The sequence below is a fragment of the Calliopsis andreniformis genome, chromosome 1, assembly GCF_051401765.1.
Source record: "Calliopsis andreniformis isolate RMS-2024a chromosome 1, iyCalAndr_principal, whole genome shotgun sequence".
Taxonomy (NCBI): Eukaryota; Metazoa; Arthropoda; class Insecta; order Hymenoptera; family Andrenidae; genus Calliopsis; species Calliopsis andreniformis.
The window spans coordinates 12,009,797-12,036,381 of NC_135062.1; the positions used below are offsets into that span (position 1 = coordinate 12,009,797).

Below are 26,585 nucleotides of genomic sequence, written 5' to 3' on the forward strand. Positions count from 1 at the left end.
TCAGTAGAAAGAAGCTCCAATCTTTCAAGACTGGATATTCTGAAAAAAATTGAAAAAGAAAAAAACAAATAAGGAATCAAATAATTTAATAAAATACTCTGAAATAACTTAGGCAACTGTGCTCGTTGTTTCTGTATGTATATTATCCAGATAACATAAATAATCCAGATGTTGACTGTAAAACATCGTTATTTCGTATACTCCTGGAGAGTTCGATATCCCCTTACGTCCATCCGAAAGAAGGCTATTCCACTGTGCATATTCTCCTGCATCAGTCAGACCGCCACAAGGATCAAGTTCGTCCAGCAGATTTATGCCCCGACCTCCGCGTCGTCTCTCTCCTTTTCTGTCCTCCCTGACTTCCGTTTCTGAGATCGTGCCGTGAAACAAAAGTGGCGCAGAAGAGCAAATGTCGGGTCCCCCATTTTTTCTGGCGGGCTCGCATTCCGTCATGGGCACGAATTACGCCCGCCAGTGCATCGTCGCAAAGCACGAATTACACGCAATAAAAAGCAACATATTCGAGACGAGAAGGCCTTCGACAGGCGGATTTGAAGGACTACGGTTGCGCGAACTTTCAGATACAGAAACCTGCACTCCCTCGGACGAACGACGCGAAAAACGGATACAATCGACCACCCGTAATTTAGCATAATTGCGTAATTAAACAGAGATCCCGTGGAGAATTACTCGTCGAGTCGCTGCGCAACGACGCTGCCGATACTCGACATCCGGTTCCACTCGACTCTAAGCACGCGTGGACCTCTCGTTCCTTTTAGAATGATAATGATAATACGACTGTAATGGGAGGCGCCGTCAAGAATACGACGAAAATGGAGGAGAATACGGATGCTGGGACTGGGTGGAGAATATGTAAAGCCTTGTTCAAATTAGTTGAGATACTTGAATTCAAGCTACTTGTGTTTCGGTAGCTTGATGTTCAGTTTATGTTCACACGAGTCAAGTTGTTTGCACCCAAGTGGTTCGAATTTGAAAGAAACTTGGTTTCAAATGGTTAGGCAGAGATAGTAAAAATGGCGTCGGAAGAGGTGGCGCATGGTTTAACTTCATTTAATTGGTTATGTATTTTTCAAACAAAACATGCACTTTTGATGGCTTCCTTGACGTTCATGTTTGTCGACGTTCTTGAAACTTGCTCTGTATGGTACAGTATACACCATGGCATACATTAATCAGCGTGTATTTCAAGGCAAGGAACAGTTGGGAAGACATCAACTTCACTTGAAGCTTGAAAGGATATTTCATGTCAAGTAACGTAAGACGTTCGCGTTGGTCATATTGCTCCGAATTACTTGCATTCAAACCGCTTGAATTCAAGTACCATTTGACGAATCTGAACAAGGCTTAAATGGCGAGGGCGAGTCTGCCATTCAGTGAAAATGTCTTTTGTCTTAGGCCCGTTGCACAGGAACGATATTTTGACGCACGATTTCGTTGCTTGTAACGAGTGGCAGGTTTCATTGTTTGTAAGTAAGAAAACAAAAGAAATTATATAATTGCAAGGAAATCGTTGCCTTATTGGTAGGATTAAACATGAAAAAAGTGTTCTAATTTTGTACCTCAGAGCCAGACTGATCTGTCTATTTTTTCTAAAATTGAGTTTTTTACAGGACCTTACTACTTTTTTATTAAGTAATAATTACCCTTGAAAGTGTTTCAATTTGTCGAAAAATTGACTAACAAAGCAGACACTGACTATCAAAATAGACATTGACTACCAAAGTAAACATTGACTGTCAAAATAGTCCCTGAAACTCTCGGTAATTCATCATGTCATAGTAACATCCTCTAAAATCATCGATACCGCTGATTATTACGCGTGTATTCGACGGCAAGGAATCACCTCGTGTTCAATTTCGATTCCTCGGCAAGATGTCCGCGTCAGTCAAGCGCAGCTTGTCGTTAGCGATCGCGTGCCGCATAATTAGGGAGCATTAGGACGAAATACAATGGTCGCGAGACGGATAATGAAAAGTTCAACGAACGAACCTGCTTGTTTCGTCCCGAAGTATCGTACTTAGGCCTCGGGAGGCATTTAATCGACGATGTGCCAAGCGTGAAGCGATTGTACACGCGATTTCACATTCTCTCCCCACGACTGGCCGCTTAGACGAGTCGCGACATCGACGCAACGTCGCTCGTTTGCTATTTATCTTGCGTCGTATGGGCAAACGCAGATAAATCTTTGGGGGAACGCAGTGTCCGAACGAGACTGACCTCTGCTTGTCCAGTCGAATGTAGTGCCGTTCCGTGTTCGCGAGAGGCATCTGCATAGTTGATCCATTAACCAGGCTTGTAGCCTACCCAAATGCTCGCGTCCTTAAGCTGTGTCCATCTGAACCTTCCCACAGGCGACCAGGTAACAGGTCTAGGGACTTACGAAATCTATGATGATTGTGATGACAGGTGTTGCTGATGTAACATGGGAGATAGAGATAATTTCTTGACCAGGTCGTATCGTTGGTCGAAGGAGAAGTGATGAGAGGTGTAGAGGGTATTATAAGTAATATTGATGATGAATTTTATGATTGCTGTGATGTAAGTAGGAAAAATATGTGGATAATATATGAGCTATTTATTATGAAAATCAGGCGACTTTATTTTGGAAAAAAATTAATCTTATATTTTTTGGATTTTGTTGAATAATGTGAATCGTGGAATCTTGTACGTTTCGTTAATGAAGAAAATATAAATGCTCTACTTTTATAATAAATGGCTTGTACATTATTTGCTATACTATTAATATGTATTTTTATGATAGAATAATAATCTAATATTGCTAATTGTGTATCGTATTCATAGTTATTTTTACCACTTTTCTGAATTATTCTGATTTCTGTTTTCTTCAGTACCACGAAACGCAAGTGAGTCGTCACTGTATTAATTCTTCTCAGAATGATGAATCTTGATTTTAGGAAGCTGTTGACACTAATGAATTGCATGATTACGATCAGAGAAAACTGTATAATTAAGTCTAGGATCTGTTCCAAGCAAAGCTTACATAAATAATCTATACATATAACAAAGCACTCTTTCTAGGCCCATATTATCACGCTGTTGTATGCACCACGTTTCACACATGATCGCGTATAATCATCATCGGTAAATAAATTTCCAATATACAAAAAAATATTCTCTTTATAATTACTCTGAACACAACCTAGACCTCGTTCACGTCCAATAATCCATCTCACATTATAGTGCAAAATAAGAAAAAACGTATAAAACTTTTACTTTGTAGTTAAACGTTCAAATATTTATATGTTCAAATCAAATATTCAAACAATTACATATTTAAATATTCAAACATTCAAACAATGACATGTGCTATTCTGTCAAAAAGGTGAAACGTACAAGGTAACTGTAATTGTAACTACTTTGTAACTTTGCACATAATTTCTTACATGCTTCAAAAGAGTACGACCTCAATAATAAAACACAGATAAATTAAAATATTGCACTTAATAATATTCATATCCAAGTAAAAACCGCTCTCTAATCACACAATTTTCTCTCTGCATGGAAATCTCTTAAAACAACCAATAATAAAATCCAGATAGCAGTGACGTCTTGAAGGAGATTATTTTATGTATATTTTATATCTGAACGTCTTACGAAATGATTTGGACGTTTGAAAAACACCCGATAGCGTCGTCTTAAAAACTTCTGAAATTTAGGTCGATAAGACGTCTTGAAGACACATTATATTGACGTCTCAAAGACATAATTTTTCATCTGACTGTCTTATAGATATGGTTTGGACATCTTTAAGACGTCTTATGAAGTTATGAACGTCTTTTAAGACATTAAGGACACTTGAGACATTTCATAGACGTCTTTTGGACATTTTTAAGACTTCACTAGATTTCTGTAAGACCTTTCCAAGACGCCTCTGTGCTATAAGCTACCCAATTTGAATCATCGTACAACACAGTCCCAAACAACTTCCTCGAAATATGCAAATACCCTCATCGTTTCATTTTTGTTTCTCCCGATTAACGCGTAAAACGAGTTCCTCGAATATTGATCAATCTAGGTCACAGGTCGGCTGCACCAGAAATCGCGAGGCGCAGTGTCTCTTCCTCATCGTCGAAATTTCACAGACAATCGTCGCGACCGAAACGTTTCGAAACGCAGTCAAATCAGTCCAGTAACGACATCCCCGTGAGATGCAGAGCCTTTCCCCGAATCGCGGGTGACGCGGTGGCGTAGAAGCGAAACCGCAAGAATCGAGCGCCGCGGCGGCCGCGAGCGAAGGGAACGAAATAGCTGTCGAGTCCAGGGTTGCCACACGAATTCCCTCCTTCGGTATAATAAGAAGAACTGGAAGATCTATCTAAAGACCTAGTGAGCACTTATTGAGAGACCTATCTAAAGACCTATTGAGGACCTATTGGAGACCTAGAGTCTAGAATCTAGGATCTAGGATCTATGGCCTATACCTATACGAATAGAGACACCTGCTTTCTTCATCCACCTCACAATTTCTTCCCCTCTGCCCGAAGAGGGAATTCGTATGGCAACCCTGGTCCAGTCGCAAATTTTCTCAGCAAGACTGTGGCGGTCAGGGACGCCGCGTGAACCGGAAGTCGCTGGCTCGGGACGATCAGAGCGCGACGCAGAAAACGGGACGTCGGCATGATTGACGTAACGAAAACGCGTCGAGCCGCGGCGGAGAGTTCGATCGTAGCGATCTGAGCGGGAGGCGTAAAAACGGGACGTCGAAACGATTGACGTAACGAAAACACATCGAGCCGCGGCGGAGAGTTTGCTCGGGGATCGCGTTACATCGACTCCATCGCTAAGCGGCGGCCCTGTCGACCTGGAAGGGATATAAGGCTACCACTGCACAGCTTTGTGTTCCCAGACTGCGGAGGATATCGTTGGTAGCCAAGCCAAAAGGGAAAGAGATCCTTGGCAGCCGAGGCGTCCGTCAGTGGTGAGTGCAGAGACGGTCAGCTTCACCACGACGAGAACAGTTTCCTCGCGGTGCCCGCCACACGAGCATCGAACTTCCTCGGGTTGATCGCGCCACTAGCCTGACGTCTTCGCGCGACTGAGCACAGCGTCCATTAACCGACTTTCGACGACTCTTTTTCGGGTTCGATCCAAATACGAAGGGATTATCTCCTCCACTTATCGACGTGAACCGACGTGAGGTATCTACTGACTCTTGGTAGATGGGACGAGGTGGATAGAGGGTGGATTGCGACGTGCTGCCTACGGTCACGGTCTCGGTTCTTCGGTGAAACCCACTTCCGGCGCAGAAACCACTCGCGCCCGCATTAATCGCCGACAATTTCACTTCAGAGGTCAGTGTTATTATTATTCTTTCTTTCGTTCTTCCATTCTTTCGCTAACAGGTGTCCTGTGTCAGCCAATGGTACTTGATACAGCGCTTATGTAAGGAACGTTAGGGACGTGTGGCCTGTAGGGACTGATCGAACTTCGGGTTTCTTTCTGTGTCACGTGGAACTTTAACCCTTCTGTGAAAAGCTCGCGCGTGGATCGTGGGTCTGGACTCGAGCTTTTTTATTTGAGAAGTGATAGTAAATATGGTCCTGGGGGAGGCACTTCACGCGTTTGAAGTTCAATTTTGTTCTTTTGGGGACTCTGACGTGCGTCACGGAGAGAAGGTTAAGTGTGTCTTTTATTGCTCGAGATTGTTATTTTACGCGAATTTAGAGTCTTCGTTTTTGTTCAATTTTAAATATCGGTTCTCTGGTGGAATTCTACAATTTTGATTTTATGGTGTGAGAAATGGCCCAATACTCAGACGTTTAAGATATTATACGATATAACTATACATATCTCCCAGAGGCACTAAACTCAGGGTTGCCATACGAGTTCCCTTTTTGAATATAATGAAAGAAATTGGGAGATGCGAGAAGAAATAGTCCTATTGATCTAGATCTAGACCCTAGACCTTAGACTCTAAACAAGACAGCTGTTGTTTCTTCCCCCCTTTCAATTTTCTCTACTATTCCCAAGGAGGGAACTCATATGGCATCCCTGATTACACTCCAGTAGCTGAATATTCCATTTATAATATTTACACTTCTGTAGGTATTGTTTTCTATTAAGTAGATTAGAATTTAATCTTAAAATTGAATACTAGAATTAGCATTAATGTTTAGGTACCAGGACATAGTTGGCCATTGGAATATTTGTCACAGATTATTTTTGAAGTTTCTAAGCGATTGAGATCGAAATAGTAGTGCCACTAATTTTCCTCACGCGACCTATTTTTACGAGACAATAAAAGTAACGAGTTAGCTCGAATAAATTAAACGAGCGTTCGTTCACACTAGACGCATTGCAAAACAGCGGGAGATTAGTGCAAGAAGCAAGTGCGTGCGAGCGGGAAACCGCACGGTCGCAGCTTGTTTAGCCGCGGCTGTGTTTAATACTCCTCGACCAAAGAAAAGAAACGATTACGATGAATAATGAATCCTGTAATAAAATGTGTTTGCGACAAATATAGCTTGAATCACTGGCCAATTATTCGAGCGAGCACAGAGCGTGAAAAATTCTTTTTTTCCCTCCGATATGTCTGTCGAGAGGAAAAATGCTAAATATTTCGAAGAATTTGCTTTAAGCCGAACCGAGAACGTGTTGCTTCGATGATGACACGTACAATGTCCTTCGACAGACTCAAACATACTAATTTAATCGTTTCCTCGTTAAAAACGGTGGCGCGCAATTTAATAACACTTTCATTTGTTTCACAAATACCCGACAAATCAGTGAAAAACAATACATTGACGAAAAGTTAACAATTGTCATTCGCGCTCATTAACGTTTTAATTACACTGCACAAGCAAAGGTCGAAAAGAAAAATGTTGAGAGTACGTGCACCTCTAGTTATTGTATTGTAATGACGCGTGTTTGTGTTAATTTAAACACAATACAATTCTGCGCGTTACTGGACTGTTTTATCTTAACTCAGAATTGCGATCTAGCTGGTGCTCGACCTGCTCATTCAGTTCAACATAGGGATACGTTGACATCGTGACTCCTCTTCGAATTAAGGATTAATATATCAAGATTAATACATAATGTCTCATGTCCATGGAAAAAATAATCCAAGCGGGAACATTTACGACTGACCTTTAGTATGTGTAAGCAGTTTAACATTTCCTCTTTATAGAAAGGAAAAAAGTTGCGTGAAAATGACGTTTTGCGTAAAGATTTAGAATCGTATAATTAAGACCGCCGATCGTTAATCTACGAGATGTCAACCACGGAATTTATCGGGCAAATATTTTTTTTTACGACACCGCCACGTGGATATGCGACGATAAATGCGTCGGAGTTTGATAAACGATCGATGTGAATGGGAAACGATCGGACAGGAAATTCTTTGCATGTAGCATGACGCCACAAATATTGACGTTGCAAAATGTTAAATTGTAAGCACACAGACTTATCGGCAATTCTAATTTATAATATTTACTTCTGACGAACAGTGCCTGATGTTTGACAATCGCTTAACGTTCCCTCCGCGCGACGGATATTTTCCTCCGAGGAAATTCCACGCATCCGAGAATTCGAGTGTCAAGTTGAGCAATCGCTCGTACGATTAGCTACAAGGAAAACTGGAGCTGAAAATCCCTTAAAGTCGTGACTCGTTTAGGTGTGTCAATTTTTTCACCCGACTCGCGTGAAATGTTTGCGCAAACGGTCGCTTATGCAGTAATAAATCAAAGGGAAAAACGAATCGTGCCGAGTGTGCGTTTCCACTCGCGTTCCTAGGCGACAGAACAAGGCGACGTCGAAAAGGAGTTCACTGAATCGAAACCAATGCGAAATCGTGAACGCAGAGCGAGACTGAAACTGCAGGTAGCGCAGTTTGCTTCGGCTGATTAATGCAACCGCGGTATGTGGATTCCCCGACGCTCGAATCGCTTTCATTCATGGTCATGGCAAGCTGACGCCCTTCAGCCATAAAACAAGTTCCAGAGCGAAGTACGTTCGAAAGGGACGGTGACGTCTTCCGCGAACGAGTTGCAGGGGGACAAAAGATCCTCGAGATACCCCTCCCTCAGATTCTGATCAGAAGAATGCTGTCGTACATTCGTACGCCTTCTGAGTACATTCCTTTGTGCAAATTCTCTGGTTTACTCTGGTACACGGTGACGCAACGAATCGTTTATGAAAAATCTGCGTTTCCACGTGCTTTTAAACTTGCAACTGTTGGTGGATTCCCAGGAATAATTAACTTCTATGTTAACTAAAAGATTGCTTTATTAGAACAGTGCGTACAGTTCGACAGTCAGCCAAAATCTACCCTCTGAACGTAGGCAAGCATTGGACCCTCTTGAGAGGGTAGGTGGTGGTGGAAGCCCTGTAGGCCTCTTAGATATCTTTATGGATTTTTCCATGGTTGTGTTCATAAGGAAAAACAAGGTTGCCACATGGATTATTGAGCTAAGAAATGTTAGGTTTCCAACACCGTCATCGAACGAGATGCGCAACGATCTGGAATCGATTATGGATTCCTTTGGCAGATACCGTGGCTCATGTACAAAGTTGTTAATAACATCACTTAGCATAATACTATGTAAGTTACTCCAGTAATTCTTTCGATTTCCATACCTCTTTAATCGTTCCAGTGAATAATTAATTCTGTGGGAAATACGCATGTAGGATAGAAAATGAATTCATCTAGTGTATTCAAAATTGAACCACTCCCAGAGGCCTGGATCGAAATTGCGACACATGAAATCCAGACAATGGTCGACGAGGAGGGCTCGAATTTGCAATTGCGCTCCGATCGAATCTCCGACATGCGTCACAGCAGCTATCAATCGCATTCCCAAGCCGACTGCTTTGTTTTCTTTACGACTCACGAGCGTATTTGTTGTTTGTTAAACGTTCTCGAGCAACCGGTTTGTTACACTTTCCTCGTACGGACCTTATTCAAGGATCTGCGTAGGATATAGACCGCCGTCATTGGTCAGCTGCGCCGAAGATTAATTTCATAGAATCCACCTACCTTGAACCCCGATCGCGGAGGCCAAACAAGGAACTTTCCTGTTCTTAAGCCTCGTTCAGATTAGTCAAGTTACTTGAATTCGAGCCATTTCGATTCAAATAGCTCGATGCCAAGTCTGTGGTCACACAAGTCAAGTTACTTGGATTTAAATGTAATTTAAATGTAATTTGGCTGGTTAAACAGCTTCCTTGACGTTCACGCGTTTGCCAATTTACTTGAAGTTGTCCTGTATGGTACATATACACATATCATGGTATACATCGATTAATATATATTTCAAGGCGAGGAAAAGTTGGAAGGACGTCAACTTCACTTGAAGCTTAAAAGTATATTTCAAATGAGGTACTATAACACGTTCACATTGGCCAAATTGCCCCAAATCACTTGTATACAAGCCACTTGAATTTAACTTACTTGACTCATCTGAATGTGCCTAGACAAAATAGAAACTTGAGGGAGTGTTTCAAGTCAAGAAAAATAGGTTCACATTAGTCAAGTTGCTTCAAATCACTTGCATCGAAGCTGCTTGAATTCCAGTAACATGACTAGTCTGAACAAGGCTTAAAACCCGTTAGCTGTGCCTTTGCCCACCTTTGCATCGACCTGTACAATCCAGCATTCGGTTGAACGAGTCGTTGCGACACGATCCATCCGTGACGAAAGCACGGAATCATTTGGTTATCGCCACCCCACCTCCAGCAGCAGGTTCGACCAATAACACGGGTATGGGAAAGACGCGTGACGACTGGCACGTTCGTAATTTTTGTTTAATAACAGCCTTGATGGATGAATTTTTGCCTCACATTCGGCACACGCGATTCAGTGTGCCCGACAACGCGTCATCATTGAATCGTTCGCGGTGCATTTTGTTCCAGAGGTAAACGAGGATAGAACGAGCTTAGAGTGCATGGGCTAGTGCAAGTTGCGACACTGCTAATTCACTTTGCCCTACGGCACGGTTATTAGAGTCATATTTGCGCCGTGGTCATTTTAGCCAGTCTCATTTGACCCACTCACTTTTCCCTGAGATTGAAGTTTTTAGAGAAGTCTGCCTATTATGAAAGAATTTCAGGTAAAAAATGAGTAGTATTGAAGAATTCGCGGTAGAAACAAAAAAGTGAAGATTCTTCGTGAAGAAATAGGATAAATATGGGGAAGAAAATTTGTTGATATTCTAGTATGTTTATGGAGAAAATTGAGTTTGAATTTGCAGCGAGTGCAGCTGCACCGAAGTGCACTTGATGATGCTTGAGGGATACAGCCTGAGAGGCGCTCCATTTTGCAGTAGGTAGAGCCAGTGGTCAGACTCTAAGTGTTCCACTTATGTAGTTTGGGTATACCTACACTCCTCGAATACCTAAAACTTATGCATCTTCGTACAATCAATAAATCTGACAACTTTTAATTTGCAAATTTGTTGAATTCTATAAAACTAATAATAGTATTTATTATTTATTTAAAACGCTTTCATTTGAATATAGAGAATTTAATATATTCGCAAACTAAATGGAACATTAAATTCTATGTATAATAGATGTGCTTTATAATAATTTTAATGGTACGATTTATTATTAATAGCAGTTTTATACCTATAATAATTTAACTCTACTGTTCCCTTTGAATACTAATATGAAACAAAATTTATTATCTGGAACTTACTATGGATGCACTTAACCCCTTGGGTTTTTATGACCAGTCTAACTTATCCTATTTATATGGTATTGCAAACTAAGAGGAAACTCAGGGAATCAATGAGCTTCTAATCTAATATCAAGGAATTAGAACTGTAGATTTGGATAATAATTATTGAACGCTTTATTCAAAATTAAAATAGTTATTTAAAAAAAAAGAAACCATAGTTGAATCAAACTAGACCTAAAAAAATATTCTAGAAATAAAAAAGTATAAAATACCAAGGTAAATTACAAATTCAATAAAAACAGCAAAATACTAATATTTGTCCTAAAGTTACTAACACTGATAGGCTTACTTTCTCATTTTCTTCTCACAGGAAACAGAACACCAAAACATAATTTCAATTTTCAACTTACTTTTCCACCTATCACTAATTCTGAAACACCTTGTAAATCCCCACCTCAAACATTCTCTCCACAGTAGGTAGTAACCTTAACTACCCAAAGGGTGCAACATTGATTTTATCTGCAATAAATTTCGATTCCTTATTCTTAATGTCCCCAGGGTTCCAGTGGCAGCACTATCACAGTCGAAAGTGCATTGAAGGTTCTCTTGTTTACAACGAGAGATCCCACACACAGGTTCAACGTTCTCGGGGTTAAGTTGCGTCGGGGATTTCCCCTGGGCGGCTCTGACCGTAAAAAACGTTGACAGTCTCATGGGCCAGGCACACATACCTAGTGCCCAGCATCTGAGTAGGTGATGCTGTAGAAAAGGGCGAGAAAAAAAAAAGAGCCGTGCATTCACGAGCCCGCTCACCTTGGTCCACAACTACAATCCCACGACAAGGTTTCTTGGCCCCTTCTAAGTGATACCTCGCGAGACCAAGGAATCAAGCTGCACCCCTCGTACGCCGCCGATCTTTGTTCAGGTTTTTTTATGCCTGGACACATCCTCCACCGTCACCTCTCCACTTTTTCTCTCCGCGGTTTCTTTGTTCCGCAACGATCAACCGCTTTCGATTTCTCGCGTTGATCCTAATGAATCTTCGCTCGCTACAGTTCCCGTTATCTCGACTGGGAACGCCTCTTTTCCCGTACGTATCTCTCCTCGCCGTCTAACGCTCTTAACGTTTCGACATAGGTTCCCTCGGAACTAGGTCTCATTAAAAATGCGTTGCATCGAGAACTTTTGAAACCAGAATCACGCAGACTCATCGTTTGCGCAACTGTGAGCAACCTGTTCTATGTTCACCGACAGATCGAGGCTGGAGATTTTAGTAATAATCCTGGCACCTACATCCAATTTGTCGCGGTGAAATATTCCGATGGGACAATTGCTCGTGGGTTGATTGCGCGTTATAATTGCGTGGGTGCAATTAGAAGGGGACAAAAAATTATTTGATCCCCCCACCCGTGGCGTCCTCGCGCGACCAAGGACGTGCTCGTCCACGTTCCCCATCGCTCTTTATCAATGATGTCCACCGAGCCTCGGTGAATCAGAGACGTTGATTTACGATTCTCCTTTGACTAAAGTTCCCCCGCGGTTTCATCCAGACAGTCAAGTTTATTAGAAGGATGCATACCATTATCGCTATTGCTAAACTCTGTCGACAGGAATTCGAAGACTCGATCGTTGTTGAGTACTATCAAAGGCGAAAGTTTGCTCGAAGTTGCGCTGCTTGGAGTTTCATTCCTCTATCAATTCCCTACGATGCTATCCGTCAAAAGCATCGATGGACAGTGTTCGATAAACTCCAGGGACGTCTCTATTACACGATTATGTAGATTGCAATTATTTCTGAGGCAACGCTGAATCGACGCGATCGTTGCATTTATCGTTTCGTTATCGCGTTTGGAGTTTACATGACACGTCGGTTATTTTCGGATGCAAGGACAACTAGATCGACTGAAACGGTGCTTTTTATTGCAGGCTTGTTCGTTCAGGAAGCGACGAGAACAATGTCGGGTATCGTGGAGTGGTACAAAGACCTCATGTACAATAGGAATGGTAAGGAGAATGTTATTATTGCTGGTATTGAAAGAGAATTCGGCTGTTTGCTAATGAAAATATGTTGCAGATCCCAGGACCAACGAAATGTTCTTGGTATCGGGACCAGGCCCGCTGTTCATGATAGTTGTCAGCTACATCTACTTCTGCACGTCTGCTGGGCCCAGATATATGAGAGACAAAAAGCCCTACGACCTCAGGGTTGTCATGATAGTGTACAACTTCATACAAGTATTGTGCAGCATATATCTGGTCTACGAGGGGCTGGCCAGCGGCTGGCTAGGCGACTACAGCTTCTACTGTCAGCCAGTCGACTACTCAGACAACCCAAAAGCTCTTAGGGTACGCTCTTGAGTGACAACTCTTCGTACAAGAAACTTCCTACCCACAGTATTAGCTTGTTGTCTGTTTCGTTAAAGAAGAAATGTGTCTAGTTTATTTTAAAATGATGCAGCTACTTATAAAAGGCGAGTCATATAACTGTATCGCCTGAATTTTTTTGTAAGCCATTTGCTGTATAAAAAAATGTTTCAAACGAAAGTTGTTCCTCTTTGGTATGCTATTAAATAGTTTTTGCTTGAAATATTTTCTCATGCCATGAATAGTTTACAAGAAAACGCAGGTGATACAGTTACGTGACTCACTCTGTATGTTCTGCTCTTTTTTTTACTACTATATCAACCGTAGCGAATAGCAATGAATAATTTATTATGAAACTGGTTTAAATCAAGAATCTAAAAGAGTTGAATGTATCACTTATTATATTGCAAATGTTCGTCTTTCAAATTGTTCATTGCTGAAATCATTCTGTATAATTGTCGTAATATTACCTCAAAACGTAGGAGCATGCAAATTACTTAGCAAATTCAAGGATAGTAAACTTCATAAGTTTCCGTTTTATTTAAATCTCCGATCATAGCCCATTAATTTTCTTTCTTCCTTACCTTGAATGTTTCCTATTTCCTAGAAATACTATTAACAATCATCTCTGTGGTAATTCCACCTACGCAATGGCTCTCTGAAATTGCGTCTCTAATTCAACACAGTCACAATACTCCTCTCAGCCAGTTCCGAACCAAATCTTCACTGCATCTAAATCACTATAAATTCTAATTATTTCCATAATCCTTCCTCAAATTCTCGAAGCTTCCCAACAGAAACTTAAAGCTAACGAAACTTGCAGATGGCCAAAGGCGTGCACTTCTACTTCATCTGCAAGCTGATAGAACTCCTGGACACAGTTTTCTTCGTTCTCCGCAAGAAGAATCGTCAGATCACATTCCTCCACGTTTATCACCACTCTCTAATGCCAATCTGCGCCTGGATCGGATGCAGGTTCCTTCCAAATGGCCATGGTACTCTCCTCGGCGTCATCAATGCGTTCATCCACGTGATTATGTACACCTATTATATGCTCTCGTCGATGGGGCCACACATGAGCAAATACCTCTGGTGGAAAAAGCACCTGACGTTGCTGCAGCTCATCCAATTCAGCATCATTTTCGTGCACAGCATGCTGGGGCTCGTCAATGGCTGCAACTATCCAAAACCGATCTTGTTCCTACTCGCCTTGAACGCGATCATCTTCATCTACATGTTCGGCTCCTTTTACATCGAGAATTACATCAAGGGAGACAAGCGGAAAAAAATGCTCGCTGACAAGACAACGGACAGTGACGCGGGCAGAAACAAAGCAGAATGATGCCTGAACGTGCACAGATTCCGAACAGTGTCTCTCAATGTTCATGGATCCCTCCAGGGATCACTCATCTTCATTAGCTGTTAAGGGTGGTTCCAGTGTGAAAGGGTGGGACTCGATGAAATGTTTGTTGCCTCGAAATGTCTGGCTTTCAGGAATTTAAGCACATTTCATTGGAGTTCGATTATTGATATTTGGAAAACAACTCGAGAGAAAAATATGGAAACAATTGTAAAGATTTAGAATTTTGGTTCGCAATTTCTTATACTGTTTTCGAATTACTGAGAATTTTGGTGTGATTTTCTTTTTTAATTAGAAAGACAAAGGACAGGTCACGACTAGATGCCAGAAAACCGATTTTGAACAATAGGCGCTGTACTCGAGCAGTCGATAACGAGGAAATCAGTCGATTGAAAGAGATAGCGACTGTCGATCGACCGTATCGATACTCGATCTCATTAAACGATTCGCTCTTCAGTCGATAAAGTAGAACGGAGGTTTTCTTCGAGGATCCTCTTTTTATAGCTCGATACTGTACATTTTTATACAAATTGTGTCACACATGTACATACACTTAGCTGAGTTGCGAATTTGAATTATACCTTGTACAACCGTCTCAAAAGTATTCCGAGTTTTGCTACTGTATGTGTGTAAATTAAAATGTTTTTCAAACAACCGTACTTTGGCACGAACATTTTTTATACTTCTGCCTGTCTGTTTTCATGGAGACAGAACTAGCTTTGGATCCATATTCAGAGTGCATAAGTTACTATAAAATAGTTATTAGTTGTTACTTTAGAATAGGTTTACGTTTTATTAAATTTGTACTTCTTTCCACTTTTTTAATTATTATACTTGATGCATGAATAAATGTAAGTTAAATTGCAGTTCATGGTATGGAAGACTGAAAGAGAATATTGTCGTATATAAATATAAATCTCTTTGCGTGGCGATCGCACAGTGAAGCTTCTAAATCCATCTATAAAATTTATCTAGTTTTGTCATATAGATACTATTTTCAAATTACCTCAAAATTTTATCACATAGTACTTTACTTCTTCCTATGATTTTATGACAAATCATTGGAAATTTGTCGAAAACCTTTGCTCCTAGATTTAAAGCATGAACACATCCCTTATTCACGATTTCCTTTCGTTATCAAAACTTCCAGTTTCTTTAATTTAGTGTTTTATTTCAAATCTTTTCTCCCATTTCATCGAAACGGCTAATCACGATACAGAATATCGAGGTAGATAGCACTTCGAATAGCAGCGTATCATTGATTATTTATTCATCGGTCAACGTTCGTTCGTCGTTGAGGGTCATGACCGTGGGACCCACGGGACCCCTCATCCGCTTCGCATTAAAAGTGCCATTCATCGATATTGACATCACCGTCCATGAAAATTAGACATGGATTTTGATACGCGTGTCAATAAGAGCCAGTGGAACAATAGGCAATCCAATCGAGATTCTCATCAAAACTAAAAGGAAAAAGAACGTGAATAGATAGGTCAAGAGTGGATCGAACTCCTATCCATCAAGGGACACCCACGAGGAGTACTTTCCTACATAATAATTCTAAATAAATAAATATAGCTATTTGGTTGTATTGATAAGCACCTACGATTAACGAAACATACATCTGCGTCTTCCTTGGTCACGTAATGTTAACCCCTTGCCATACTTTGACGAGTCTGGCTCGTGTACTTTTTTCAGTACCTTCGCTGCCGATTACGCTATAACGCGTGGCGAGGATATTTCGCAGGTAACCGATCACGCACCATCGCGTGAGGGGTCCATGTTCGTGCAATGGGAGCTCTGTTGTAGGCAGTTTGGGATAGTCACGCGTTTCAGATCGGCAGCGAACGTGATAACATCAAAAAAGAAAATTGTACGTGAAGGGGTAGAGGTCATCATTAATTCCTTACGAACGTGGTTACGTGAGAGTTTTAATTGGTAATGCTTCATTACAATGTTTTACTGGAATCCATCGCAAAAGTCTGACCTATTCGACGTCGATGCAAATTAACGTTTCGCCACTGTCGATAATCCCGTTTCGAAACTCGATCAACTTAGAGAACAAAAACGTAGGCCTGGTTAATCCTCCAGAAATAGTATGTCACGCACAGATTCGATGAACCGTGATATGTAGCAGAAATTCGAGCAGAAATGATTGTTGTGTCACGCCGACAGGAAGATTCGACGCCACATTAAATTAACTTTGATGAAATCGATTTAGTTAAAGAATTCGATTCTTCTAGATGTAAAAGTGGGGAGAATAGGTATTTCAGGAAACTTTTTTTTATAATATCTCCTCTATTAGTTACATTTTGTTTTTGGTCATCAGAAATTAGTAACAATCTATCCTTGCATACGCTCTTCCACTCGCTCAGTCAGACGAAAAATCGTTTTCCATTTAGCTTCCCATTGAAGCTACGTTTTTAGTGTTTTGACGAAGAAATAAATGCTGGAAGTATTTCTTTTTCAGATTAAAAAATAATTCCTTTGGATTCAGTTTCACGTCACGTGGGAAAACACAGAAAAAGGTAGGTTACGCTGAGTTTTAAATAAAATTTGCATTTTTTAAACCACGCTCTGCACTTCAGACGCGCAAATTTTGATTTCACAAGTGACATCCATCCTCTTGCAATTAAATATTTTCTTTTGAAATCGTCTTTCCTAAGAATTCTATTCACTTTATAGAAACAATCGATGTCTCAATAAAATAGTGTCATAATCCATACTTCACGATATTTTTACAGAACGTATATCTAATAATTTGTCTAAATCCATGACGTAGTCGCTATTGTATGTAAATTTCAACATTACACAAACTGTGTATGCAAGTATTTGTAAAATCCGCATAGATCAATAACTTAATGCCATTCTTTCGTCTTCGTACCAATTTTCTTCGTTTCCTCAAGTCACTGCCTCAATTATCGATTCCCTTCGATTCATGGATTTCTCTCTGTCTTTCACTACTCTAACTCACTGCCTACAGTAAATGGTAACGAATTTGCTACCTTGTTTCGTTTGTGAGGGTCTAAATCCACTCGAAGAAGTGACGTATTGCAACATAGTGTGATGTTAGTAAAATCGTGACATGTGCAATTGCACAGCGTCAATAGATCCCGCTTTCGTAATTTGCATACAAGACTGAAAAGTGGACCGACGTTTCGCTACGATTGTCATACACATGTTTCGACAGTTGCACGTAAATGAAAGTATACAGGTGTATAAATTATTGCAAAAAAGACTATGGTTGGTTCAACGAGACTAGACACAGTGGTAAACACATGCACATCTATGGCACATGAGCTGGATAAGGATAAAGACGTCACGTCTACATTCACTTGCTCGTCTCGTTAAATCAACTTCAGAATCCTCATAAATAGAAGAAACAAAAGATATTGAAATATTAAAATTTCAAAATTAGAATAGTAATTAAAGTCTCGTAATATAGGCTCAGAATTAAAGAGCAGACCTAGCCCCAATGAACTAAGCGTTCATCACAGTAAGCCTGTATCAAAAGTGTGCCTCGGACAGTACAATGTCTAGACGTAACAGTAAAGACAAGGGATGTTAATAAAACAGTGAGTTACCGCATTACCCATTGTAATTAATGAAATTATGCAATTTCGATGCTCCACCGATCGTTCGACTTCTCCTAATAAATAGACACGCAGAGCGCCAGGCGCACTGTCGTGAAAATATTGAACTTTGCTCCAGGTACGTGCGTCAAACAATGTTGATCAACTGACGAAAAACTGTCGACGTTACAATATTAAATACAATAGATCTACGTAGAAACGGTGGAGCGAATGGAAAATTCAGGTGGCCAGAGCTGTGCCTCGACTAAGGTTACATAAGGTCGTACACCCTTCGGCGGAAGAAGGTCAAAGAATCTGGTCTATGTGACATCCGCGGGGGACACGCGGGTTCCTCGAACGCGATTGTGATTAAAATATAATACCGTTCTGTGCTCGCAACAGCGTTTTTGAGGGGGAAATACGTAGTCTCAGTCTGCGCTAATTTCCCATCGTGACTGGTCGTAACTCTGTCGACTAGGTCTCTAACGATTAACGAGTAGACACTGCTCCTGGGGATTATCGGTGTGACATTGTCGACTCGATGACGAGGAACGCCCGACAGTGCTGAGGAACAGTGTCTAGTATAAAAGGTGCAGCCGTCAAAAGGTCGTTAAAAGGGAAGATAAAGGCTGTTACAGAGCTCGAAGGACTAGCATCGATAGATTCTCGTTTTATGAAGATTCACGAGTAGTGGGTGCAATCAGGACACTGTGAAACTCTATTAATATGGCGACGTTGATACGACGCATCTATCATGGGTATCGCTACATTAACGACGAATTGTCAGGTACTGAAAGTGGATCGTTTATAATTAAACGGGGAATTGAGTTGAGTAACGAGATTCTAATGGATGAACGTTTGCTTTGCTTCATGAAGACCCCAGGACGCAGGACTACTTTCTTATGAGTTCGCCATGGGCCTGTCTAGGACTGGTAGGATTCTACTTATACTTTGTGCAGGAGCTGGGACCCAATATCATGGCGAAGAGGAAACCTTTTAAACTGGACAAAGTTATGCAGATATATAATGCATTGCAGATAATAATATGTTCATTCGTATTTTACAAGGTAACTACATGTCTTTTCATTTTTAATTGACTCTCAGCTTTCGATAAAGCAAAGTATCACGAAAATATATTCATCGTTGTTATTAACTAATTCACTGAAATTCCATCGATCACTACTTCATCTGAGACTGAAATGTTTCCAGGCGCTGGCCTTAGCTTGGCTAAAAGATTATAAGTTCAACTGCCAACCAGTGGACTACTCCTATGAACCGTTACCCCTCGAGGTAAGACACCAGTTTCTTTCGATTTTTACGAAGAAAACATTCTAGCGTTAATACCTTGCTTATAATACAGATAACTAGAGTAGTGTGGATATATTTCATGCTGAAAATTTTCGACCTCCTCGACACGGTTTTCTTCGTTCTTCGGAAGAAGCAAAATCAAGTGTCCTTCCTCCACGTTTACCATCACGCAGGTATGACAATTGGCACCTGGGCTGCGACGAAATTCTTAGCAGGAGGTCATCTCACATTCTTAGGTGACTATAGTTCTCTTCAGCAATTTTAATTCTTATGTTCACACAGGGCATTCGATGGGGAAAAATTTTAGATGATTCTAGATATCAAACATGTGGACCTTAGAGCCTAAGTAGATTTAATATATTTTAGCTCTAGAGTCTAGATATAAACCTGAACTATTGAAAAAAGACAAATTTTGGAGTTGTATTGTTCTTCAACTCACCCTGGACCCTAGACTCTGAACATTTGGACCCCAGAGTCTACGTGGATTGAATACACTTTAGCTCTGGGGTCTAGCTATAATTCTGAAACTTTGGACTTCTCCTGTACTTCAACTCTCCAATCTAATTACATAATTCTCCTCTCATTTTAATATCCACAAATATTCTTCAAATTCTCTCTTTATTCCATCCAAACACCTCAATTCACCTACTTCCCTCACAGTAATACAAACCTATTCTAAAGAAAGTTTGCAAATCCAATAAAAATACAAATCTCTTCCACAGGTACGATCAATTGTTTCGTCCACATAATAATGTACAGCTACTACTTCGCGACGTCGATGGGTATCAGCAGACCCTGGTGGAAGAAGTACATAACGCAGCTGCAGCTCACGCAGTTCTTCATCATCCTGGTGCAATACATAATGTTAGCTGCCTCAGACGACTGTGGCTTCCCAAAATGGGTCTCGGCGGTGCTCATTCCCCAGAACCTCTTCATGATGGTGCTCTTCTCCGACTTCTACTACAAAACGTACATCAAGAAGCGAGCACCGAAGGTCTCTCAGAATGGCGTCTCATCGGAAGCGTCGAATGGGAAGCTGAAGAGCCAGTAGGCGTTCCGCGGCACGCGACATCCTGCACTGCGGCGTCACCGTTCCATTTCGCGCAGGACGCAGACACGTAAAGGTGCTTGCACCAGACACTTCCTTCTGAGACAGAGACAGCTTTGCTTCCATCTTCGACACGATTTCACTCACTCTACGATATTTTTCTCAAGGGAACGGTGGGCGAATGACGGAACAGAAAGTACGAGCATGGAGTTCGTTTAGGGGGGAGAGGTTACAGTCAGACATTTGGAAATACTTTTCCTTAGCCAGCTGAATTTGAGAATGAACATCCCTTCGTGCTCTGTGTATAGACATTTTCTTCTATTTCCCATATTTCTCCACATATTTTTATGTCTATGTTCCATATGTGGACACCTAGTCAGGTGTTCGATGTACAGTTCACACTTGACCAAATGTATATATTCGACAGCAGGTAAGGGTTAAACGGGACAACTTGGATCACATCGTGTATCTAGTACGAAAGAATCGAATTTCTTAGAAGGGAAAGTATTTCTCCAAGTCGTGACCTCTCGTGTAGGTACGTAGCTCGACGATGACCATGACGTGACCGCTATTTTCTAACGTAAAATTCGTAGGCACCCGTATGCTTCTCTCAAACGCTTCGATCGCTGCGGGAAGCGACGAAACGTTCCTAAAGCTTGAGATTCCTTAAGCTGCGATGCATTTACTAACAGAATCGTGTTAAAGTCTCAGCAGAGCTCACGAAGCCACAGGCCTTCGGTTTCATCCTTATATTTAAGTTCGTTCATCATCTCTCGCTGATTAAGCCCATGTCGCGCCGCAACGCAGCTACATGCAAGTACAGCGTACAGATCACGCCATTTTTATTCCCTTTTCGACAAAATACACGACGACCATTAGGAATAAGATACAGCTGGCGCGTACAGCTTAGATCTATTTGGGGAACCTCGATTAACTGGGCTCCAATTATTATAAAATTAAGCATCGGGAGAGCTTAGAGTTCCAGGCTCCCACTAAGCCAGTCAATCGAGGTCCTACTTTGGAAACGACGAGCGTTTCAACTATGTTTGCAGCGATGTAAATGGTTAGTCGCTTGTTTGAAGAGTCAATAAAATATTACTTATTACGTCTATCTCTTTACGTTCATCTTTTGAGGAAGGTTAACCTATGAAGACCAACGTCGAATTCTTTTTTCAATCGGCTCACCACATTAAATTCCATTTTTTCGCGATACTACAAAATTTCATTACAGCAACATTTCTGTTCTTTCTTATGTAATTTTGTGAGCAATAAAGAATTGTATGGGCAAACATAGCGTTATTTGATGGGTCCATAATGAGTTAACACAAATTCACTCCAAGAGATCTCAACTCTGATAACTGCGATTCAATTTGAGATCTATGGTGATCGACTCCTATTAGTGAGAATAGAAGACATGTGGGAAATAACTTAAACCTTTTCCTTAATTCCTCAGCATTCAAAATGAAAAACTAGACAATAAAGAAAAACAAAATAGAGAACTATTTCTCTAGAAAAATATAGGGACTACGTCTAATCTGTAATCAGCTTCAATGACTCTTTCAAAGGAACTTTAGATATTTGAATAGATAAGACACTTAAGCCTTCATTTAGAAATGCAAAAATCGATAGAATAGCAAACAGGGCCGAATTGGGTCCCCTTCAAAAAACTGACCCACTTACCCAACCCACAGCGAGCGGTCCAAGCGAGAGGCCGACGTAAATGGAACGAAGGAAGAATAGTTTAACAGCAAGTTCCGTTACGGTGTATCTCCGCATCTAAAATTGGCTCCCCGAATTCTGTCTTCGCTTTCCAAAGTCGTGTCCGATCGGCCCTTGATTGCATAACGAAAAGGAATGCTGATCATTAGGCGCGACATTCCGTTGCTCCTCTTCGTACCTCCAGCTTGTTCCAGATTCTGCCGCGTGTGACCTTACCAGTCCCAGCAATTGAAAAAGCACCAGGATTCGCTGATACCAACGACTCCACTGAGTTATGCCATAATGGTACAGCAGTTCCATTAGAAAGTGTTGTGACTGGACCACAGGTTCCGTTAGACACGTTTCTCAACGACACGTGAAACACGGTCGCGATGATTTCAGGTGCCACACTTTTTTTGGGGACAGAAGCCACGCGAAAAGGAGACTGCTGTGACCCGATTAGTGCGTCATATGATCGATGAATAGTAAATCGTTTCTTAGTATCTGTTATCGGTAGACTGTGGTCCTTTATGCATTTATGAGAAGTTTCAGTATTCAAAAAACTGCAGAATCTATATAATATTGAAAAGTGTGCAAAATATCGAAAGTTAAATATATGGTAAGGCAAAACGACCTGAGTCACATGTTTCTGTTTTCGAGACATTGGCGTTTAATGTTTTTGTACCTCAGGGTCAGAGTAATCGTCAGCTCGCAAGAACATCGTCAGTTCAATCCACTGTATGCTTCAAAACACCCAGCTGTCTTATTTCGTTAGGAAGGCACTCTAAAAAGCTTCTTTACAGTTGTTAGCGAAGCGTCCTCACCAGCGTTCGCATAATTGATGCCACTGCTCGATGCAAACAGCCTGGAAGAACTGTTCTGGTTAGCGTTTTACGAGGGATCCTCTAATCCTGGCGTTTCGCTGACATGATCAAATTATAGCTCAGCGATTTTTCGTACTAAAATCAGCTTGTGCTTAAGCGAGGATGTTAAAAGTACGTCATTCGTTCCACTTGTAGCTTTATTGCGGTCTGCAACTATGTTCAGGAAGAAGAGAAAATGAAGCGTGTGGATTTGTTGTACTCTACTATCAAATATTAACTGTAGATAGAGTATCAGAAGTGGAGATCGTGATTGATGCAAATGAGATTCGGTAAACACCGCAGAATTAAGAGACCCTCTAACGCTCTTCACTGTTTCGCGCCTGTAAAGTATTTAATGGGCCAAGTAAATTTGTACTCGAATCCATTTACTCTGTGTTAATCATCGTCTCTTTATTCCGGTCAAATAAGCCAGCCACAGATTTCGCAAATGTTCACTGCACCGTTGGCAAATATCCCACGCGTTCAGCGTTCTTTCGTCAATCTTTTGTCAAGGCCCTCGGTTTTGGTCATTTTACGAGGCCATAATAACAATACCGCAGCTTTATGTCACGAAAGTGGTAATTTTAATCGACCATTACTGTATTCATCGTTGCTAGGTGATAAAAGGTATATTTAGAACTCTGAGGGTGATTTACATTTTACGTAAATTTTTAGGTTACTTCGACTGCGCCATTCTGAAGACCCAAATTTACTTTAAAGACATTTTACCATTTTATGGATTTATTAAATTCTCGGCAGCCATGATAAAAGGTTCAATTTGCACAACCTGTTCGTAGTGCTCATTGTACATCCTTTTCGACCTGCTCCAGTATCTTTATCCCTTCTTCTTCAACCAACCAGCGAGCGGCGGAAGTTACGATCTGAAAATGGACTTGTACCTCGTTGTGGTGGGGCCAAGCGGAGACCATCGCGTCTTTGGTCCTCTTGGCGGCTACTTTCGTCACTGAGTAATCAGTTTTCGGTTCGCGGTCTATCCCTCATCATCTACTGCTCTTCCGAGATAAGCTGTCTGGTAACGAGCTAGGAGCTTCGTCGGGAAACAAGTTGAATCTAGAGTAAACGTGACTTCAGTGTAGTATCGTTTCAAAAGGGCCATTTTGATTTATATATCTGAGTCGCTAAATGAGCTTTCTGTGAAGATAAGGTAAGACTTTGTCTTATTTTAAGAATCTTCGACGTAAAATATTTGAAGCTGAAACTCTTTGAAACTGAAGTGCCTGATTTAGCTTCATTAGATTGGTAATGTCAGTGATTATTTTTATATTTTCTTCTTTTCAGAGTCAGTGTAAGAATAGTGTGTTAAATTTGCCAACATGTCGAACCTATTTCATTTAATGATCGGCAATTACAATGACATCCTGGAGGTGAACAAAGGTAAGTGTGTGAACACTGTGCTTCAATAGGGTGATACTGATTAGCAGACAAATATTCAGCGAATTGAATTCCTTTCTGGCGCGTCGCCTTGCTCAGCTCATCCGCGTGAAAAACTTCTTTCATCAATACAATTTCAGACAAACGTTTCTTCCTTTCGCGGATTTCTAACTAATGTTAATGATAATTTATGGAAATTTACTTGTGCAACCACGGGAAGACACTATATATTTAGCTGTTCGTAAAAAGTCTGCTTCAATGTTCAGTGTCGCTTCTTTGCATTGTAAGACTAATTAGAATGAAAATAGTAAATAAGGCGCGCCTGCTTTTGAGACGTAACTTTGATGAACAATTATGTTACGTTATTGCGTACAATTTTACTAAACGTGTACAAGTGTGGATCAAATAAATAGGATTGTTTTTTAGAACTCATGGTGGATTCCTGGCCACTGATGGGATCCCCTGGACCAGTGTTCTGCATCGTGGGAATGTACCTGGCGTTCGTCTTAAAAATTGGACCAAAAATGATGGAGAACAGACCAGCAATGCAATTGAACTCCCTGATGATCATTTATAACGCTTTTCAAGTGATCTTTAGTATCTGGTTAACCCTCAGGGTAACTTGCATTACTAATTTCCATAAATTATTTTTACGGCATAATCAGTTTTTTTTTAATTTCTATTTTCTTTAATAAATATGTTTCTTCATATGCTGTTACTTATGTGCTCTTTTACAGTCAGTGGATTCTAATCTAAATGCGGTAGTATTCTCGCCCAAATGCGACATATCTGATCGAGAGTCCGCGAATGTTCCTGCTCAGTCCGCGGTAAGCTGATTATTTAATAACAAACATTTGTATTAATAAACAATAATTAATGTTTCTTGGTGCAGCTAACAAAAGCAGCCTGGTGGTACTTCTTCGCAAAGATCGTCGAGCTTCTGGATACGGTAAGCTTAAGAACCAGTTATTATGTTAATTCAGATAAGAAGCCTATCACCTTAGCTGTTGTACGATTAAAATTAAAATTAATTATGAATGTTATTAGTTATCTGAAGATAAAATTTGTTAAATTCATGGAAAAAATACGTCGACGGTAATATATTTACCTTATCTTAACGAGAAGCTCCACTTCTGAATCACAAATCACTTTCATTTCGTTTCAAATCAGTTCTACCAACTCTACTACTTGATCTCTTGTAGCGAGAAATGGAAATCAATTAATCAAACATCTTTATCTAAAGGTGTTCTTCGTCCTACGGAAGAAGCAGAGCCAGGTCACTTTCCTGCACGTGTACCACCACACGATGACAGCCGTATTCGCGTGGTGTTATCTGAAATTTATGCCAGGCGAACAGGGTGCAGTCATTGGTTTCTTGAATTCCTTCGTTCACATCGTCATGTACTCGTACTACTTGATCGCTGCACTTGGCCCGCAATACAAGAAATATTTGTGGTGGAAGAAATACATGACGTGGATCCAATTGGTAATATCTAATATTCAAGTAGCTAAATACAGTGACTCACAGATTTGTCCAGAGGCATTCATTAAATTCACATCTTTCGCATTATAATTGTGGAAATTGAATGAGAGATGAACATAGACACTAGAAATAAGATAGATCAGAGGAATAACAAATCCTATTAACATTAACAAACTCCGATAACCTGGAAATTTCTCCAATAAACGTGAAGCTAATCATAAGTCACAGACCTTCTCCTAAAAACTCAATCCCTAACTCAATAACTCTTCTCAATCTTTCGTCGTAGATACAATTCGTAATGATGTTGGCCTATCTGATGACAATCCTCGCGATGGACTGCAAGATGCCAAAGGGTCTCACCTACTTCTTCATGGCGAACGCGGTGATCTTCCTCTACCTGTTCAGCGACTTCTACAGGAAGGCTTACAGGAAGAAGGACGTTTAATGTTGACGCAGCGTTAATTAACCGAGCCTCGAAAACCACGGACACCTCTTGACCATCGAAACGAATACCAGGTGCCATTTAACGGTAGAAACAGAGAGAAGGTACGGGAGCAAGAAACGCAAGAAGAAGACAGCTAACGTTACCGTGCTTCAGAGAGACAGTGACGAGCTAGGAACACCTCGATGTCGCTGGAACGTTCGTGGAAGGCAGTTCGGTGGGTCAGGAAACGAAATCTCGAGGAATAACGGGCTGCTTTGTGAATCTGGGCCAATAGGTCCACGGGCGGTGCGCTGTTGGAAGAAAGGGGAAAGAACCGAGCGACGACGAAGCCTTGACCAAACTCAAATCGCCCGAGGCTCTCGCTTTTAACCGAAGTGGGCTGCGACCCCGCC

At 40.9% G+C, this 26,585-nt stretch overlaps 3 protein-coding genes across 3 annotated transcripts; all 3 read left to right on the forward strand.

The window, feature by feature from the left end:
- The first annotated feature begins 4,916 nt into the window (after positions 1 to 4,916).
- Positions 4,917 to 15,250, forward strand: LOC143188150 (very long chain fatty acid elongase 7). Its single transcript, XM_076392232.1, has 4 exons — positions 4,917 to 5,333; positions 12,587 to 12,664; positions 12,735 to 13,006; positions 13,848 to 15,250. The coding sequence occupies exons 2-4, from the start codon at positions 12,616 to 12,618 to the stop codon at positions 14,364 to 14,366; spliced, it is 840 nt and encodes a 279-aa protein (XP_076248347.1). The 5' UTR covers positions 4,917 to 5,333; positions 12,587 to 12,615; the 3' UTR covers positions 14,367 to 15,250.
- Positions 15,251 to 18,682: 3,432 nt separating this feature from the next.
- Positions 18,683 to 21,601, forward strand: LOC143183079 (very long chain fatty acid elongase 7). The gene is made up of 5 exons (XM_076384521.1): positions 18,683 to 18,743; positions 18,833 to 19,023; positions 19,166 to 19,246; positions 19,317 to 19,500; positions 19,987 to 21,601. The coding sequence occupies exons 1-5, from the start codon at positions 18,683 to 18,685 to the stop codon at positions 20,313 to 20,315; spliced, it is 846 nt and encodes a 281-aa protein (XP_076240636.1). The 3' UTR covers positions 20,316 to 21,601.
- A 2,606-nt stretch (positions 21,602 to 24,207) lies between these two features.
- Bond (elongation of very long chain fatty acid james bond protein) lies at positions 24,208 to 26,193 on the forward strand. Its single transcript, XM_076384644.1, has 6 exons — positions 24,208 to 24,268; positions 24,692 to 24,882; positions 25,003 to 25,080; positions 25,158 to 25,214; positions 25,509 to 25,751; positions 26,035 to 26,193. The coding sequence occupies exons 1-6, from the start codon at positions 24,208 to 24,210 to the stop codon at positions 26,191 to 26,193; spliced, it is 789 nt and encodes a 262-aa protein (XP_076240759.1).
- The last annotated feature ends 392 nt before the right edge of the window (positions 26,194 to 26,585 follow it).